The sequence below is a fragment of the Hemitrygon akajei genome, chromosome 15, assembly GCF_048418815.1.
Source record: "Hemitrygon akajei chromosome 15, sHemAka1.3, whole genome shotgun sequence".
In the NCBI taxonomy this organism is placed as follows: Eukaryota; Metazoa; Chordata; class Chondrichthyes; order Myliobatiformes; family Dasyatidae; genus Hemitrygon; species Hemitrygon akajei.
The window spans coordinates 41,278,548-41,292,636 of NC_133138.1; the positions used below are offsets into that span (position 1 = coordinate 41,278,548).

Below are 14,089 nucleotides of genomic sequence, written 5' to 3' on the forward strand. Positions count from 1 at the left end.
ATTAATAACTATTCTGATTATTATGATCAAATACCCTTTAATATTGCTAAAAACTATTTCACTTATCTTGGTATTAAAATTACAAAAGAAGGAACTGCTTGAAATGCATATAAAAGTTAGATATGGCCCTTATGGCTAAAGGGATCGGGGGAATGGAGAGAAAGCAGGTACAGGGTTCTGAGTTGGATGATCAGCCATGATCATACTGAAGGCTATGATCATGCTTGAAGCAGGCTTGAAGGGCCAAATGGCCTACTCTAGCACCTATTTTATATGTTTCTATGTTTCAATTCTATCTGGTCTACGGATTTTTAAAATCTATCTTCTGACCTTACCAGCCTTTAAATGACTTGCCAAAAGTTTACCAGATTTATCTCCATGTATTTAAAATAAACTTTTAGATTTAAGAATTTGCTGTTCAATGGGAATGGTCAAAATATTGCGATTGAAGTTCGACCCTTTCTTTATATAGGTCTTCAGTAGGTTTAACTGAATACGCTTTATCTATCTCTCTAATTTTATTAGTAAGCACTGACAATTCTGCTTTAGTTTTCTTTCTTAAAGCTGCTGAGTATGAAACTATCTGTCCCCTAAGAAAAGATTTCATCATGTCCCATATAACCAGGTTTGACATTCCTTCAGTTGTATTAAATTCAAAAAATATAGAAATTTGCTCCTTAATAAAACTAACAAAAGCTGGATCATGTAACAATATGGGATTCAATCTCCACTGTGACATTTTCAAAAAGCTATCCGAGGGCTTCAGGGTTAACTTCAAAGGCACGTGATCCGACAACGCAATGACGTTATACGCACACTCAACAACGGAGTGTAGCAAATGTGTATCTAAAAAAAAAGTAGTCAATTCTGGAATACTTATGATGAACGTGTGGGGAAAAAAGAGAAGTCTTTGTCGTTAGGGTGTTTATATCTCCAGATATCGACCAGGCCATATTCTAGTAAAAAAGAATTAATACAAACAGCCGCTTTATTAGGAAGCGACGGATTGGTTGATGACCTGTCAATCACCAGGTTCAAACAACAATTAAAATCACCGCCCATGATCAACTTGTATTCATTCAAATTCGGTAGCTCAGAAAAAAGCTTCTTAAAAAAATCAGAATTATCTACGTTAGGTGCGTATACACACACCAGAGCTACCTTTTGCTCGCATAATAAACCTATAACAATTAAATATCTTCCAATTGAATCAGTAATAGTATTAAAATGTACAAAAGGGATTTTGGAGTTAACAAAAATAGATAAGCCTCTAACTTTATTAGTCGACAACGAGTGAAATAAAGGGTCTTTCCAAAATTTGAAAAACCTGTCCTCATCCTGTTTCCGTATATGATTTTCCTGTGCAAAAATAATATCTGCGTTAAATGTTTTTAATTTCTTAAAAATATTTTTACACTTAATAGGATGATTCACACCATTCAGATTCCAAGAGATTATATTAATTTTATTAACATCCATGTTTAAAATTTAATATTTGAAAAAAAACTATTACACAAGCACTGATTGATCCAAAAGGTACAGGTACAACTGGAAGGAGTGATGTATTTGCAAAAAAAATCCATCAAAAGACCCACCCAATCAAGAAAAAAAACCTATTCTAATATCCCCCCCACCCCCCCACAAAGCAAGAAAGACAGTAACCAATAGACTGGCCACATGCTAACCTGATAACCCTTGACCCTATCCTCCATTTTGCAGCTACTTCTATTAAATTTAAAATATGAATCCCACCCAAAATAGACATAATAAAAGGAACAAACAGATTTCAAATGTTACAATGTTATGTCTAACAGTAGTAAAAACATAATTGGCGACAGCCATCTTAAATTTGTCTAAAATATATTAATCACATATTCAAAGAAAAATAAATCCAAGCAAATAATATTACAGAGTTCTTTCTCTCAAAAAAGGAGAAAAGATAAATGAGTATATATATAAAACAAACCTAAAACTATATTAGTATTGAAACAAACAAAAGAAATAAAAAGAATACACGACATCCTATACAGACCTTTATAGTATAATACTGTAAGAGTTCTCCACAAAACAGTTGTTTATTTATATATATACACACACTAATTATTAATGAGTAAAGAAAAGTTTATTCGGCCACGTCTCATATCAAAGACTTAAAAAGCATCGAATAGACTTAACTCAGGATATCTATAAACATCTCATACATCAGAATTACCTCTTCAGTAATCGGCTTAACTTTAAGATTTTTAATGTACTCCCACCTCTCCTATGGAGAGTAGATTCTCAGTGACTTAGACCCTTCAGGAAAAATTATCAGCCGTGCTGGTTACCGAAGAGAGGGGTGTAAATTTAATTTATACATTTCACTCATGACCTTGGTATTTCCTTCTTTCGGCAAAGATCTCAGGGGGGTAATCTTCAACAATACGAATTTCTGTTGATTTGAAGATGATGTTTCGCTTTCTTCTGGCCTTTCGAAGTATGGCTTCTTTGGTTGTATAATAATGCAAACAAAGTACAATTGGTTGAGGATGTAATTCAGATGAATGCCGAGAAAATGGAATTCTATGGACTCTATCAAATAAAGGGCTAAAGTGAATACAACATATCTGAAAAGAACTTTAACAGATCGCCAGCTTTAGTATTTTCAGGCAGTCCTAGTATACGCAAATTCCTCTGACACCCTCTACTATCTAAATCAACCATTTTTTCTTTGTTTTAGATAGTTCAGAGGTAATTTCATTGATTTTCTTTTCCATCGAAGACATCTTCACTCCTTGGTCTTTAATAGTTTGCCTGAATTGATCATGTTTGTTCTTGATTCGATTTGTAGTCTGCTTAAGCGTCTGAAGTTGAAAGTCCAAATTCTTTAGAGAATCTTGAACGGTAGAAATAGATTTTTCAAGCTTCCCGTTGGAGTCCATCAGCTTATCAATCTTAGTGTTAAGCGATCCGAATTCCGACTTCATGTCTTGTATTGAAGAAAATATTCCTGCTAAAGTAACATGTTCCTCCGCTTTTTTATTGGTTCAGTTTGCTCCGTTTCAGGAAAAGTCTTGCCACTTCTCAGTTCAATACCAGAATGATTTCTTTCGGCCATCGTAATTAAATCGTAAATCCTTCAGTAGAAGTAATAAATCATCAAACTTAAAAGGAATCTGTCAGTGGAATATAAAATATAAAGAAAAGTGGAGCCGCTGTAGAATGCGACTTACTCCATGCGCTGCAAAATGGCGGATCAGAATCTCTTGTGTTTGTGGAAGTACAGGTAATTTTTCAACCCGGCCCATGATTCAGCTCTTTATAATTCCGCAGTTTCGTCCTGACGGTTCCATTGTAGACCTGCTGAGCCCCCATGCCAGAGAGATACAGTGCCTACAACACTCAGTACTGGGGCTGTAAGTGGGGGGGGGGGGTGTGTTTGTGTGTGTGTGTGTGTGTGAGAGAGAGAGAGAGAGAGAGAGAGAGAGAGAGAGGGCACGCGCTGGGAACGTTCAATCGGGGGTCTGGTTTGTTGCCCTGTGCATGTCAGGGGTGTCGATGCATGTAACCCATGTTAAGCTTTGAGTGTGTCCATATTCTGTCTGTAATTGCCATGAGTGCTCATTACGTCATGCTAATTGCTACACCAAGACATGGAAATGCACCGGGAGCCGCTGCCTCTTAGTGCCAGGATCCCTGGTTCAATCCCAACATCAGCTCTGTCTGTGTGGAGTTTGCACGTACTCCCTGTCCCTGCATGTGTATCCCCCCTCCCCCCGGTGCTCCTGTCTCCTTTACATCCCCAAGACATAGCGGACACATAATACAGTGTAGCCCTTTGGCTGACCCAGTCTGCAGCAACCAACACCCATTTACACAAATCCTACGTGTTGTAATTCAATAAAGAAAGGGAAGATAGAGTATGAAAATAAACTAGCACAAAATTTAAAAATGGATAGTAAAAGATTTTGTAATTATAGAATTATATAAAGCAGAAGGGGGTGGCTTAAGTAATTGGAGGACGAGAAGATGGAATTGATATTGGGTATTGAAGAAATGGCCGAGGCTTTGAATGACTACTTTGTGACGGTCTTCACGGTGGAGTACACATCAGACATGCCAAAGAAGATGTTATGGACGTGATGGGAGGTGAGGACCTCGATACAATAGTTATCACTAAAGAGGTGGTGCTGAGAAAGCTTGTGGGCCTGAAAATAGATAAGTGTCTTGGTCCTGATGGAATGCATCCCAGGGTACCGAAAGAAATAGCAGAAGTTATAGTAGAGGCTTTGGTGATGATTTACCAAAATTCTCTGGACTCTGGGCAGATCCCAGCAGATTGGAAGATGGTGAATATTACACCACTGTTCAAAAAAAGGATGTAAGCAAAAGGTAGGTAACTAGAGACCATTTAGTTTAACATCTATAATTGGGAAAATACTTGAAGCTATCATTAAAGAAGAAATAGCGTGGCATCTGGAAACAAATGGATCCATCAGGCAGATGCAGCATGGATTCAGCAAAGCCAGGTCCCGTTTGACAAACTGACCAGAGTTCTTTGAGGATATATTGAGCACAGTGGATAGAGGGGAACAGAGGAACGTTATTTACTGGATTTCCAGAGGGAGTTTGATAAGGTGCTACATGAAAGACTTACCATTAGGTAAGGATGCATAGAGTTGGGGGTAATGTATTAGCATGGATAGAGGATTGGTTAACTAAGAGAAAGCAGAGAGTTAGGATACATAGGCATTTCTCTGATTGGCAATCAGTGGTGAGCGGTGTGCTGCAGGGGTCGGTGCTGGCCCACAACTGTTCACGATATACATTAACGATCTGGAAGAGGGGACTGAGTGTAGTGTATCTAAATTTGCTGATGATACTAAATTGAGTGGAAAAGCAAATTGTGCAGAAGATATAGAGAGTCTGTAGAGAGATATAGATAGGTTAAGTGAGTGGGCAAGGGTCTGGCAGATGGAGTACAATGTTGGTAAATGTGAGGTCATCTAGTTTGGAAGGAAAAATGAAAGAGCAGATTATTATTTAAATGGTAAAAAATTGTACGTAGCATGCTGCTGTGCAGAGGGACTTGGGAGTGCTTGTCCATGAATTACAAAAGGTTGGTTTGCAGGTGCAGCAGGCTATCAAGAAGGCAAATGGGATGTTGGCCTTCATTGCTAGAAGGATTGAATTTAAGAGCAGGGAGGTTATGCTGCAACCGTACAGGGCACTGGTGAAGTCGCACCTGGAGTACTGTGTGCAGATCTGGTCTCCTTACTTGAGGAAGGAGATACTGGCTTTGGAGACGGTGCAGAGGAGATTCACCAGGTTGATTCCAGAGATGAAGGGGTTAGACTGTGAGGACAGATTGAGTCACCTGGGACTGTACTCATTGAAATTCAGAAGAATGAGAGGAGATCTTATAGAAACATATAAAATTATGAAAGGGATAGATAAGTTAGAGGCAGGAAAGTTGTTTCCACTGGTAGGTGAGACTAGAAATAGGGAACATAGACTCAAGATTCGTGGGTGTAAATTTAGGACAGAGGTGAGTAAGAACTGCTTTTCCCAAAGAGTGGTGAATCTGTGGAATTCTCTGCCCAATGAAGCAGTGGAAGCTACCTCAGTAAATATATTTAAGACAAGGTTAGATAGTTTTTTGCATAGTAGGGGAATTAAGGGTTATGGGGAAAAGGCAGGTAGGTGGAGATAAGTGCATGGCCAGATTAGCCATGATCGTATTGAATGGCGGAGCAAGCTTGATGGGCCAGATGGCTTACTCCTGCTGCGATTTAGTAGTCTTAGAGAAGGCAGGAGATTGGAGTTGAGAGGGAAAGTAGATCAGCCATGATGAAATGGTGGAGCAGACCCAATGGGCCAAATGGCACAGTTCTGCTCCTATATCTTATGGCTGGGATAGACGCTGTTCTTGTGCCTTGTGGTATGTGCTTTCAGATTCATTTATTTATCACGTGTACATCGAAACACACAGTGAAATATGTTGTTTGTGTTAACAACCAACACAACCTAACGATGTGCTTGGGGCAGCCCCCAAGTGTCACCACATGTTCCAGTGTCCACCATGCTCGGCAGAACAACACAGAACACAACAAGCAACAACAAGGGAATCCCCTTTCATCCCTCCCACCCACTCATCCATGTACATGGACACTCTCCCAGCTCTAGGACTCGTTCCTTGTGGTTTTTGTATCTCCTGTTGGATGGGAAGGGGGAGAAGAGAGAATGTCCGGAGCTTTCAGTGTTGCTTTGGTAAGTTTCTGTGCTGCATTTTTGAGAGGATGTCCATTCCTTTCATCTCCTTTGCTTACAGAGTCCTGGCAGAGCTGAGTGAGATGGTTGTGTCCAGTTCTGAAGATGCCTGGAGCTTGTACCAACAGGGGTCAGAAGCTCGGAGGTTAGGAGGAGCACATCTTGACAGGTAGGAGCTCCTTCTTGCAGTTTAATTTCAACATGGCTGACTGGATCACTGTGGTACAGTCTCCATACAGACACCTCAAATTGTATTTCCATGAGAAGAAAAGCCACAGACATTTTCCTAGGGCGGAAATGACTAATACAGGGGGGTGGGGTGAGGGAGCGCGATTGTCAGAGGCAGGAATCCCTGAGCCCAATGCTCTCTGGCGCCCCACACAGGCTTGAAGAGCTCATTACATCAGCAGCCTGATGGTTGAGGGGTAATGACTGTTCCTGAACCTGGTGATGTGAGTCCTGAGGCTCCTGTACCTCCTTCCTGATGGCAGCAGCGAGATGAGAGCACGGCCTAGGTTGTGGGGATAGTTAATGATGGATGCTGCTTCTGCTATCCTTTGTGTATCAGGTCCTAAAGGGGGACAATGCAAGTGCAGAATCTGTTCATTTGCTGTCCTCTGTGTATCAGGTGCAATACTGTAACACTGGAGCGACAGGAGACTGCCACTGCCTGTGTACGTTCTTGTTTTTGGATCTTTGACCTGACAGGTGGCCCACCGGGAGACGTGGCGAATGGGTAAGTCCGCAACCATGCTCACCCAACTTTTAGAGTCATAGAGGAGTACAGTGTGGATCCAGGTCCTGCTGATCACGATGCCCAACAATCTTCTGCGTTCAGCCTACATCCCTCCACCCAGAATCTCCATGTACCTTCCATCTAAGGGCAGGAATGGCTGAATTCATGAGTTTTGGAATGGGGTTGACCAGCTCGCTCTGGCAGAGAGCCAGTGTGAGTTCCAAACTCAGGTTGGAGGAGCAACACCTCATATACCGTCTGGGTAGACTCCAGCCCCTTGGCATGAACATTGAATTCTCCAACTTCCAGTTATTCCCTCCCTCTCCCTTCCCCCATCCCAGTTTCAATCTGCCTCCTCCTCCAGCTGCCTATCACCTCTCTCATGATTCTGCCTTCTTCTACTACACAGTGCTTCCCCCTTACGTTCTTTCTTCACCTTTCCTGCCTATCCCCTCCCTGCTTCCCCTCCCCCACCCCTTGATCTTTCCTCTGATTGGTTTTTAACCTTGTGGTAACTTCTACTTTACAAAAAGACCACTCGACAACTTGATGGCCAAAAGAGCATCTTTATCTGGGACGGCAAATGATATTTACAATACAGAGGCTTCCAGGTACCTCGTGCGGCATGGGTGGAGGAACTATATACAATGCATATTGGGAGTAAAAAGAGCGGAAGTAAAAATCCCACCAACCCCGGATCCCGCTTCTTGCTACCAACAGCTTCCTGATTAGTATTAACTTGCTTTTAATAATACTCACATTACAACAAACCTGACACCCACCAGCCTTCTCCTTCCCACCCTCCCCTCACCTTCTTTATAGGGCCCCTGCCCCCTCCCTCTTCAGTCCTGACGAAGGGTCTCGGCCCAAAACGTTGACTGCTTGTTTCCACGGATGCTGCCTGACCTACTGAGTTCCTCCAGCGTGTTGTGCATGTTGCTTATTTTTAATATATACTCTTATTGTAATTTATGTCACAAACAACAAATTTCACGACATATGCCAGTGATATTAGACCAGAGTCTGTTTCTTTATTCTGCATTGTTACTGTTTTCCCTTGTTCTACCTCAGTGCTCTGTGTAATGATCTGATCAGTATGGACAGTGTGCAAGACAAAATTCTCACTGTGATGACAGTAAACCAATACTAATTTCGTGTGTTTGTTTGTTTATATGTTCCTCACCACCCCCCACCACCTCCCCACCGGAGACTGTGTGTGTTTCCCGGTTTCCCTCAGGTGTGTTTTGCTTCCACATCCCAAAGACTTGAGCTTATTCGTTAATCAGTCAGTGTAAGTCACCCCCTGGTGTAGGGGTGAGTGACAGAATCTGGAATGTAAGGTGGGAGGGGGGGTAGCAAATTGATCAGAATGTAATTTTGGGCCTCTGCTCATCTTCTGATCCTTTGTGTTCTTCCAGGAATCAGGAATGACGAGCAGTTGTAATTCCAGGATTTTATATTTTTTTGAGTACAAAAAAAACACAAATACTAAGCAAATGAAATAAAGAGCTGAGAAATGATGCAGAGAGGTGAATGTGCAGCCGAGACAAAAGGAATTAAAAAGCCAAGATGGTGCCTCTGAAAAATCGTTCACAGAGATAAAATAAGGGAGATTCCTTAGGTAGTGAATAAACTAGTTCAGCGGCTACATAAATAAACAATTACATCACGTGGGTAATGTGCTAATACTTAGCCACTTAAAAATGAGAAAGGTAATAAACCGATAGCTTAGCTGCCATACTGCTTTCTGTCAGTGAGTAAAAAACACAATGGTTTGTTTAAAAAGTACAAATCTTATAAAAATATTATTTAAAAAAGCAGTGGTTTCCAGCAGTGGGGAGAATAAAATGGGATTATTGAGGAATTGGCCGTTGGCTCATGACTAGTGAAATGGGCCTGCTTCTGCACTGTATGGTAGTAGTAGTTCATTCGAGTATGATCGTCTCCTTATGGGGTTGTCCTGTTGTTGGGTCCTCAGTTGGCTTTAGAATAAAATTCCTGCTAATTTTTTATACAGCCTCACGTACCAACCATTGCTCTGAGCAGGAAATTTCCATGCAGCCTGAAAACTGTGCGGCACTTTATTAAAACATTAGATAAAAGAAAATTCCATCTGTGCGGCAACAAAGGCTATGTATGGGGGAGCACGTCAGTTACTGTGTGGCCGGGCACCCGGGCAGCTTAGAGGGAACAGGGTTATAGGTGCCGATCCAGGATCCACATATTCTAGTGTAGGGTGACACAAGTTAACTGGTGGCTGTGGTTAGTGTTTGTGTCTTTTGGTTGTTCATTCTCTCCTTTCAGAGCTGCCGTTTATTCTCTGCGGCACAGCAGAGGTCACTTTCACGTAGGACAGCTCCCTCTTGAACAGATTTCCTCCAGGTCTATCTATTTAGTGCAAAGTCTTCCCAGTTTTTAGATGTGTTGTTGAATTTCTTCAGACTGATTTTGATGTTACCGTTGAAGTGTTTTCTTTCCCCACCAGGGGCTCACTGACCTTCAGCTGGGAGTAAAGGATCTGTTTGGGGAGATGAGTTAGGCATCTGAATGACCTTAGGCATCAGAGTTGGTATTGCTTTCTCTTGGTGGAAATGCTGATAGACATGCTAGGAGACCTCTCCTGTGTGTTAGTCCTGATGAAGGGTCTCAGCCCAGACATTGACTGTTTATTCCCCTCCATAGATGCTGCCTGACCAGCTGGGTTTTGTGTGTGTTACTCAGGAGTCAAGATTCAAGATTGTTTAATGACATTACCAGTACAAAAGTGTAAAGGGGAATGAAATAATTGTTACTCTGGAACTGATGCAGCACAAAAAAACCCCACAATAAGATAAAGACCACAATAATAAAAAAACATAGTAAATATACTGTAGATACATAATATTGTTTATGCACATAGATTGATTCTATGTCCATAAAGTGACACTAGGCACAGGAGTGTCTGTACATAAGGTGATTGACAGGAAATGATAAAGTAGTAGTGTTTGGGGCTGTGGTGGGATGGGTTAGTGGGTGGAGGTGTTGATCAACCTTACTGCTTGGGGAAAGTAACTGTTTTTGAGTCTGGTGGTCCTGGCGTGGATGCTATGTAGCCTCCTCCCTGATGGGAGTGGGACAAACAGTCCATGAGCAGGGTGGATGGGATCCTTCATGATGTTACTGGCCCTTTTCTGGCAACTTTCTGTATACATGTCCTTGATGGTGGGTAAGCTGGTGCTGGTGAGGCATTGGGCAGTTTTGACTACCCGCTTAGTGCCTTCCTGTGCAGTTCCCTGTGTGCTGGACTGATCACATGGACATTGTCTCTCTCTGTAGAGTCTCCGCACTGGAGAATGTACTCAGTGAAGGACCAACACAGAAACCCTTAGAACAACTTCTGCACCAGAGTCTCCGAGGAAACAGCTGTTCAGCTTTGATCTGCTGCCTGACACTGCCAGGTAATCTCGAATTGGAGAACCATTGTTAAGCTGCATACGGAGTGTTGTGTGTGAATCTGCTCATCCCTATTACTGAAAAGATGTGGAAATTCAGATTTAGATTTACGTATCACATGTACATCAAATCATGCAAAGAAAAACGTTGGTTGCATTAACAACCAACATACCCTCAGGATGTGCCACTGAGGTTATGGGTCAAGGGTGAAAGGTAAAATGTTTAAGGAGAACTTGAGGGGTGTGTTGTATTAAATTTTGTAAAATACTGAATGAATGTCTGAACAGTTCAAAATGACAGGTTAACTCTGTGAGCTTGCAGCATGTAGCTGTTGGACAAGGTAAACACAGTAGGTTTGCTAATGTCAAATGCTTGCTGACAGTGTTCCACATGCCATCCTGGGGCTGGAGATCTGTCGGTGTGTTTGGGTGGGAGGTGGGATGAGATTAGCTTGGCTGTTGTTCTGCTGAACACCGAGGCATGCTCTGTTGATGAGGGAATGTGTGGTTACACTTTTGGGCTGCCCTCAGCTTATCGCCAGGTTGTGTTGGTTGATCAAAGTTCAAAGTAAATTTATTATCAAAATACCTGTATCACCAAGTACAACATTGAGATTCATTTCATTTTCTTGTGGACATGCTCACTGAATCCATAGAATAATAGTCATAACAGAATCAATGAAAGACCGCACCAACTTGGATGTCCAACCGGTGTGTTTAAGGCAACAAACTACAAATACAAAAAGAAAATAATAATAATAATGAAAAAATAAGCAATAAATATTGAGAACATGAGATGAAGAGTCTTTGAAAGTGAGTCCATAGTTTGTGGGAACAGTTTAATGATGGAGCAAGTGGATTGAGTGATGTTATTCCCTTTGGTTCAGGAGCCTGATGTTTGAGGGGTAATAACTGTTTCTGAATCTGGTGGTGTGGGTCCTTAGGCGCCTGTACCTTCTTCCTGATGGCAGCAGTGAGAAAAGAACATGATCTGGGTGGTTGGGTCCCTGATAATGGATCCTCCTTTCTTGCAGCAATGTTCTGTGCAGATGTGCTCAGTGGAGGGGAGGATTTTACCCATGAAGGACTGGCCAAATCCACTACTTTTTGTATGATTTTTCATTCAAGGGCATTGGTGTTTCCATACCAGGCTGTGACACAACCAGTCAATATACTCTCCACCACACATCTATAGAAGTACATTAAAGTTTTAGACGTCACGCTGAATCTTTGCAAAGTCTAAAGGATGTAGAGGTGCTGCCATGCTTTCTTTGTAATTGCACTTACAGCATATGTTGGGCCCAGGACATAATGCAATTATGCTAATACAAACGACACATTTCACTGTATGTTTTGATGTACATGTGATAAATAAATGTATCTGAATCCAGACAGATCAATCCAAAACATAGATTTATTAAGTTTGCACAAAGAAAAACCATTACAGGATGCAGAATTGTAACAAAGATCAAAGGATATTGATAATACTGATATTGAGAAAGCTGTTACCTCAATGAGGTGAACTCATTATGCTCAACGATAAGGTCTTGACTGAGGCATCAACTGTCTGGATTCTTTGTGTTAACTGTCTGGTTTCCTTCATAGATGCTGCCTAACCCACTGACTTAGACCATAAGTCCATAAACTATAGAAGTAGAATCAAGCCATTTGGTCCATGGAGTCTGCCCCATCATTCAGTCATGGCTCATTGTTTTTCTCAAGTCCCATTCTCTCACCTTCATCTCGTAAACCTTAACTCCCTTACCAATCAAAAACCGTTTTATTCCGGCATCTTCCCCTTTCCTTCTCAGTCCTGATGAAGGGCCTTGGCCTGAATCGTTGACTGTCTATTCATTTCCATAGATGCTGCCTGACCTCTGCTGAGTTCCTCCAGCTTTTGTGTGTGTTGCTTTGGATTTTCAAATCTCTTCTGTTTATGAAAAACCTATCAATCTCTGCCAGTGACTTTACCTCCAGAGTGATCTGTGGCAAAGACTTCTATGAATTCACCGCCCTCTGACTGAACAAATTCCCCTACATCTCCGTTAGATTCCAGGCTGATAGAAACATTTTCTCCCTGTCCTCTCTAACCTTTCCATATTTGAAAGTCCTGGGGTTCCTCCAACAGTTTGTTTTTTCACTCCAGATTCCAACATCTGAAGTCTTTTGTGTCTCCTACAATCAGAATCAGGTTTATAATCACTGGCATATGCATGATATTTGTTGTTTTGTGTGAGAAATAAATTCTGTGCACTACATAAAATTTACTATTAATTAAAATAGGAAATACAGTAAATGAACAAATAGTGCAAAAACAGAGCAAAATAGTGAGGTAGTGTTGATGGGTTCATGGACCATTCAGAAATCTATGGTAGAGGAGAAGAGGCTGTTCCAATCAGGGCCCCAAACAGGCAACATTTCACCTGTGAATCAGTTGGTATTGTCTATTGTATTTGTGCTCCCGATGTGGCCTCCTCTACATCGGTGAAACCGCTTTGTCGAGCAGTTCCGTTCCATCCATAAGAAACAGAATTTTCCAGTGGCCAACCATTTTAATACCTATCCTCAATCTCATTCCAACCTTTCAGTCCACGGCCTCCACTTTTGCTAAGATGAGCCACACTCAGACTGGAGGAACAACACCCCATATCCGTTTGGGTAGCCTCCAAACTGATGGAATGAACATTGATTTCTCCAATTTTTTCCCTCCTCCTTCCCTCTTCTTCTGTTTTCACTCTGACCTCTTCTCCTCACCAGTCAATCAACTTTCCCAGTTGCTCCTGCTCTTACCCTTTTCCCCCATGGCCCACTCTTCTGTCCTATCAGTTTGCTTCATCTCCAGACCTTCACCTTTTCCACCTATCACCTCCCAGCTTAATACTTCATCCCCCCTCCCCCACCCACCTGACTTCAACTATAAACAAGAGAAATTCTGTAGATGCTGGAAATCCAAGCAACGTACACAAGAGCTGGAGGAACTCAGGCCTGAAATATCGACTGTTTATTCATCTCCATAGATGCTGCCTGACCTGCTGAGTTCCACCAGCATTTTGTGTGAGTGGTCCTAATACTTTCTCCCTTGTCTAACAATGTGTGTGTGTTCTGTCTCCCAGAGTTGTGGACTGGACAGACAGTCTCTGCACTGTCCCTTGCCCACAGAGTGACGGGACTGACAAACCAGGTGTCCCGGTTCTGCTGGGATTGGCAGGAGGTCACACGGAAACTCCGCTCCGCCATTGGAGAGCTGCGGAAGAGGGCGAGCAAGACCAACGACCTCTGCGGTCAAGATGTGGAACAATTAGGACGCTTTGTACAGGAATTACAGGCCAGTGGTGAACTCGCAGGCGTGTACACAATTAGTCAATCCCCCCACTGAGAACCTTATCAGATACAGTATTCAGTACTGACCTCAAATATATATTTACTATTTAGAGATACTGTGTGGAACAGGCCATCCAATCTAACGAGACCAACAAACATTGATTTAACCCTAGCCTAGTCACAGGACAATTTACAATGACCAATTAACCTACCAACCGGCATGTCTTTGGACTGTGGGAGGAAACCCATGCACACACGGGAAGAACGTACAAATTCCTTACAGAGGATGCCGGAATTGAACTCTGCGCACTGATGCCCTGAGCTGTAATAGTATTGTGCTAACTGCTGTGTC

The 14,089-nt window shown here is 42.0% G+C and overlaps 1 protein-coding gene across 1 annotated transcript in view; it reads left to right on the forward strand.

Annotated features, from left to right (window-relative positions):
• Positions 1-13,792, forward strand: part of LOC140739065 (uncharacterized) — a 43,517-nt gene extending 29,725 nt beyond the window's left edge. Inside the window, exons 7-11 of the mRNA XM_073067015.1 lie at positions 3,313-3,395; positions 6,311-6,418; positions 6,878-6,985; positions 10,301-10,422; positions 13,530-13,792. Coding sequence (XP_072923116.1) covers positions 3,313-3,395; positions 6,311-6,418; positions 6,878-6,985; positions 10,301-10,422; positions 13,530-13,792 — 684 coding nt within the window. The remainder of the gene's footprint in view (positions 1-3,312; positions 3,396-6,310; positions 6,419-6,877; positions 6,986-10,300; positions 10,423-13,529) is intronic.
• Positions 13,793-14,089: the final 297 nt, after the last annotated feature.